Here is a 6170-nt window from a genome sequence, read left to right as displayed (position 1 = left end):
AAAATTCACAAACTTCAATTTTTTCTTTGATAAAATTTCAAAATATAAAATGATAAAACAAAAGCATTATTTGATTTTAAAAAAATGTCTCAGTGGACTATTTACAGTAAACACTTTTTAAACAAAAACTTACTACTCTCTGCTCAATATGCACATGTGTGTGAGACTCTCCATTTATATGCGTTCCTACCAGTCTCACCTTCCCCTGGCAGTGAAGAAAAGGAAAAGATACGTGGATTGGCTTTGTTACTTCGAGTCTTCCCACCACTATTTCCATTTTAATGACTAACACACGCACACATTCCCTTCCCTGAAAGTGTCCTGCTAACTTTTTCATATTCTTAGATAATGTTTTCACCTCTTAGCTGAGAAGCGAGAAGGCCCAAATTCTGCAGCCAGGTGTAAACTCTGCATTCAGTGGAGTTACTCTGGAATTACACCAGGGTAACCAAGTGTAGAATCCGCCCCAAAGTAATCAGTTTCATAGGGCTGGTTGAAAATTTTCCATCAAAACTGTTTTTCAGTGGAAAATTGGGTTTTTGTCAAAATGAAATTGTTCGTGAAGCATGTCCTTTCTGCAGAAAATCTAGACTTTTCCTCAAAAAACAACTCCTCAAAGCCAAACAATTTTGATTTGGAAATGCTGGATTTTCAACCTGCTCTATAATTTGAGCTGTATTTATTTAACATTATGAACAGTCTCCTAGTTTTGGCCATTGACTCAAGATCATTGGCAGTTTAGCACTGTTCCTTTTAGGAATGGAATGAACGCTCTTCTGAGTTCTGTTGGGGTTTTTGTCTGGCCATCTCTACCTGTAGCTATTACTTTACTAGCCTGAACTTTCGAGGTGAATTCAGCCCCACATAGAGGGCCAGAGCTTGGCCAGTCCACCATTTAAGTCACACTTAAGCCCTATGATCCTGATCCTTCCACAAAGTCTGCACAGGTGGATTCCAGCGGCCATTGGCTTCAATGGGGCTCTGCAGGGATCCGACCCATCGGAGTCCGTTGCTGAATTGGGCACATAGGTAGGTAAGTTGAGGCAAAGGCCTCTGCAAAGGGTGAATTTCACCGTTAGTGCATAAGCAGTAAAATAAACCTGTATCCAGTAAAATCTGCCTGAATTTATGATATTCTGATCAGACATGAGCCAGAGTCTTCACTCAGACTAAGCTCAGACAAGGTTTCCCTTGTCAATGAGAAATGGTGATAAAAGCAGCTTTCTAAATATTATACACAGTATTTTATGGAAGCACTACAAATAAAAAAACCCCACCCTCTTGATCCCCACTGTGCAGAAGAAACATTCACATTTTAACCCAGTGCTGTTTGTGCCCGTGGGTCACAGCTGCTCAGACTATACCACACTGAGATGTAGCCCAGCCCCACCCATGCTGCGTTGGGATGCGTTTTCTATTTTCGCTTTGGTGCAGGTGGGCTGCCTCAGTACCACAACAAGGTGGGAAGTTGCTGACCACCACTGTCTGTTTCACTGCCTTTTTAGTTATCTAGTTTTTCCCAAACCAGGCCTCACCTTTACCTGCTTTCCAAACGGGAAGTAGTGCCTATCCTTAAGCAAGGGCCAGTATGTTTGTGCTCTCTTCTTCCACTGACTGATTCCAAGTCCAGCAGCCATGAAATCAGCTGGTAATTCTTCCTCACTTCACAACCAAGCTACCCCTGTCCAACAACGAGGCAATAAAAACCAGTTGAAACCTGAGAAAGTGCAGTCTAGTGGTCTGATTGCAGGAGAAGTCGTCTCCCCAGCTGTATAATGGGGATAATACGACCTACGTGACAGCGGCCTTGTGAGAATTAGGATGTTTCTAAGATGAATGGGACGGGTTGAGGGGAGAGACAGCTCTAGCACGAACTTAGCAGTCGGCCTTTCTTTACACATACATGGGTGTTTTCAGATTTGATCAGAAAGGTCCTTGCATTTTTGCCCTGCTGTTAAGCACCTGCCCTCAGAGCCCTTTGGCAATACATCTGTGACTGTACATGGAAAATGAACTTGTAAAAAAAAATGTAATGAGGTCGTGGGTTAAATCTCGTGACCATGCCAGCCCACCTGCCATGTAATGAGGGCAGGGCTACACCTGATCTGTTTGATACTCGGAGGCTTCAGATGGGCTTTCGGAGAAGCTCAGAAAGTTTTCCTGGTACTCGGAGCAAATGATCTCAAATCTGTAGTGTCTGAACTCCACAGCAAAGGTGCCGAAGTAGCAGAGGAAGCACATCACCAAGCCCCACTGGATCCTGGCTGCGTGCATATGGATTCCCTGTATCATCAGGATGAAGTCTGGAGAAGAGCTGTCAAGGAGAACATGTCGGAGCAGACTCAGTCCTGGATGAGAGGAGGTAGGGCAGCTCTGGGTTGTTTTTCAAATGCGTGAGGTGATAAAATCTTGCCTTCCTTTTACAATTAAATATAATCCACTGGATAGTGGCAACCAATGTGCAATTAATTAACGGTATTTAATAGAGAATCAGGGACAGGGTGAATGTCAACTATCTAGTTCAGCAGGAAACTGGACAAACCAGGGACATTTGCAAGCCTGTTACATGTGGCAACACTTCCATGTGGATCATGAACATGCTTCTATTTCCACTAAACTGTGCTTAGCTCTTGCACAGCACTGTTCACCTGTACATCTCAAAGCATTTGATAAAGAAGGGGAAGTATCATCCTCATGATGAAAAGGGCACAGAGAGATAAAGTCACTTGCTCAAGGCCAAACAGCCACTCAGTGGCAGAGCTGGGAACAGAACCCACTTCTGGGTCTCAGTTCAGTACCCTAGCCACAGACCATGCTGCCTCTCAGTGAGAACAGGATTAGTCCCATTCTGGGCTAAGGCTAAACCCACTTATTTCTCCTACCACCCTTTCCAGATCCTCCGCAAAACCAACCATTTTGGGGAAGCTTAGAAACACTGACCTACACCAGTAAAAATACCATCACTCACCCATTATACTGAAGAAGAAACAAAACAGTCTGAAATCAAACCTTCCTCCGAGTCTCCTAAGGTTTTTGGTGTTGTCTGCCTATTTGGACTCAACTCCATGGGACAGGGACTGCATCTTTGTATCTCATGCTGTGCCGAGCACATTGATGGCATTTAACAAAACACTGACCTCACACTCCACTGTTACTCTTTTGTCTTATCTACGGTATTAAAATGACCATGCTGGGGACCCAGTTCCAACAGAAACTTCCCTAACATGGTTAATACAATTGGACTTCGCAGGGCTGGAACACGGTTAAAGCAAGATTCAGCTCCTTTCTACAGTCCAAGACCTGGCCAAACTGGGGGACCTCCATGCGGTAACTGGGTCCCTCAACGCAGTGTAGATGTGACCTTTGACTCTGTTACAGGACCCACTTATCCGCCTACCTTTTCTAGAAGATTGTTGTTTAACCTGCACCCTGAGAAGAAAGGATCACACACCTTTACAGCTAAAAAAACGAACAGCCTCCCACATAGCTTCATGCTCAGGATTGGATTTATCACAAAACAGGCCATTAGAATCTGCTCCTTTGGGCCATATTCAGCCATCACGTAAGCAGTTCCAGTGCCCACTGCAGTGAATGGGAGTTGCGACCGTATGGCTGAATTTGGCTCTAAAGATCTCCTATTTCCTCCACATTTTCAGGGTTGTTCTCAGGTTGTGCCCAAGAGTGAAATTCACCTCATGCAAAGGGCCAGGTAAAGGCTTCTACCCCATGTAAGGCCTGTTTGGAGAGTTTATATGGGACTTCAGTGTTGTGGCCCTTTGCACAGGGTGAATATCACCTGGGGTGAGTAACCAGAAACCAGGGCACTGATGATAGGGTTTTGCCAGTAACATTCAGCACATTCGTTCGTGAGCTTCTTTAGAGGTAAAGAGAAGGACTGAACACTGACTTGCTGGATTTCCAGCTAGAGCAACCTTTCCCAAACCTCTCAAGGTGATGTCCTTTTGCCAGACCCAACTTGCTGCAGCTCTTTATGCAGAATCTTACAGCAACCTTTTTAGAGCCGAAGTTGCTGGTAGAAAAGCATGAAAGGATACAGACCTGGCAAATTACCAGTGATACATAAAGCAAAATCATGAGATAAACCTCTCCGAAAACAAACTTTTGTAGCTGGAAACGGGGGATGCCGCTATATGTTTACATTAGACTGGTGTATTTCCTGACATCGGGTGAAAGTTTTAAGAGCACCTAAGTCACTTAGGAACTTAATTCCCATTCTGAAAATGAGAATTAGGTGCTTTTTAAAAATTTTACCCAAATAAACCTTCAAAACACTTCTGATCTTAAGAAGCTCGACTTCTTTTGTTTTCCAAGTTTTTCTCCTAAAATATTTCATGGTCCTACACAAGAGTTGATAATATGCCCAATGGTGTAATAGCAATTTAGTCACATAGCTTTATTTCTTGGGATTTAGATACTGCTCTATGTTATAATAACCTCTGACATGCTATAGTAGTACTTTTAAACCCACTGCTGACAATCACAGTGAATGATCAGAATTTAAATGTTTGTGTAAAGAGACCTGAAAGAAACTTCCAGAAGCGGCAGCTTTTCCTGGCTCTGTTTCTTGACAGGAATGTGATGATGACAAAAGGCAATTTTCTCCTGTTATGTCCATTACTACAGTGAGAGATGGATAATAGTTCTATAAAGTGCCCATTACAATGCATCTGATACTGAACTAAGTTAAAACAGAGCTGGGCCCCATGGCTCAGAGGGGAAAAACCACTCTGCTGACAAGAATTACAATGAAAAGTAAAATGGGCAACAGAACAAGCACAACAGGAAAAGCTGACGAAAAAGGGAGACCAAATGATCACTGGTGAAAGGACCCAAATCCTGAAGAGAAAACCCAGATACCAGGGGACTCTAGCAGACAGGCTCAGGCTGAAAAGCACTAAGGCTTCAATTCCAAGAAACATCTCTTATTCAGGATAATATTTAAGCATGTGCTTTCCTAAATCTGTCCATTAACAATAACAGTACTTAGCATTTCTACACCATTTTCTAGCTAGAGGTCTCAATGAGGGGTAAGGATTGTTCTCCTCCTTCTAACAGATGGGAAGTCTGAGACACAGAATAATTCAGTGACCAGCCCAGGTCACAGCAGGTCAGGGGCAGATCCAGAAATTGCTCTGAGGTCTCCCGTGGGGCTGATTTTCAAAAAGCCTGCACAAATACCTGTGTACGCACTTCCAGCACTATCACCCGCACATGCAAATGGCAGAGTCTAACAGGTGCACATGCAAGTGACAGAATCAAACCCACTGGGGAGGTGGGCTTTGCATGTGTAAATTCTATCACAACCGATGCAGGTGTCAGAATTTGCTGACTGTACAGGCCCGACTAGAGGGCAGGCAAGGCACAGTGAGAGAACTGAAGACCAGGCCCAAAGGGGTAACTTCTTCACTCCTTGGTTAGTCAAATCCAAGTGATTAGGGAGGGTGGGTTTGTGGTGTGGGCAAAGGACAGGGACACAAGTGATGGGGGTTCTGTTCCTGGGCCTGCTGCATAGTGCTGCTGTGCAAATGACCTAGGACAGGGTACCATCTCTCTGTGTCTCAGTACCCTCGCCTGTAAAACAGGGATAACAATATTAACCTACCTCGGGGTAAACGTGAGGCTAAATTCATTAGTGGCCATAAATGTTTTGAGGTCCTAGAACAGACAGCGCTATAAAGGGGAAAGCGGTTTTATACCATACATTACTTTTTAAATCCCCTCCTTCCATGATAAGCAGGCGTGTTATTTTAGGTGCTTGCAGGTCCAGCAAGCAAGGCAAAAGGATACAAAGGACCACACACAGGGTTATAGTGGCTGACAAGACAACTCTTGGAATCCCAGCTTTTCTTCCTTCATTCTTTAGGTTTATTTTGAGTGTCAAGGCAGCCTGAATCCAGCAGGCCAGGGTCCCAAAACCGAACGTCAGGGAGGTGCCGACATTATGGATTTCTTCATCACTGGACAGCTACCAAAAAAAAAAAAAAAAAAAGGAACTTGTGATTGCTTTGATACGTCCCAAAGAAACAAACATCTATACAATTCCTCAATGTGATCCTACTTTCGGGAAGAGGGAAGGAGGGGTGTAATATTAAAGCAGAATCATTTGTTGCAAAATACACAGCCAATGCTGCCTTCCTACCCCAGCTGCA

The 6170-nt window shown here is 43.9% G+C and overlaps 1 protein-coding gene across 7 annotated transcripts in view; it reads right to left on the bottom strand.

Annotated features, from left to right (window-relative positions):
• Positions 1–54: 54 nt before the first annotated feature.
• The window catches only part of TMEM150C (transmembrane protein 150C), a 42204-nt gene continuing 36088 nt past the window's right edge, over positions 55–6170 (bottom strand). For all 7 annotated transcript variants that reach the window (XM_030565049.1, XM_030565051.1, XM_030565044.1 and 4 more), the window contains 2 exons: positions 5809–5986; positions 55–2303 (listed from right to left, as the gene is read on the bottom strand). In XM_030565049.1, the coding sequence (XP_030420909.1) occupies positions 2095–2303; positions 5809–5986 (387 nt within the window). In that variant the 3' untranslated portion in view covers positions 55–2094. The remainder of the gene's footprint in view (positions 2304–5808; positions 5987–6170) is intronic.

Source organism: Gopherus evgoodei, chromosome 5 (genome assembly GCF_007399415.2).
Source record: "Gopherus evgoodei ecotype Sinaloan lineage chromosome 5, rGopEvg1_v1.p, whole genome shotgun sequence".
NCBI lineage: Eukaryota > Metazoa > Chordata > Testudines > Testudinidae > Gopherus > Gopherus evgoodei.
This window is presented reverse-complemented; position numbering and strand designations above follow the sequence as displayed.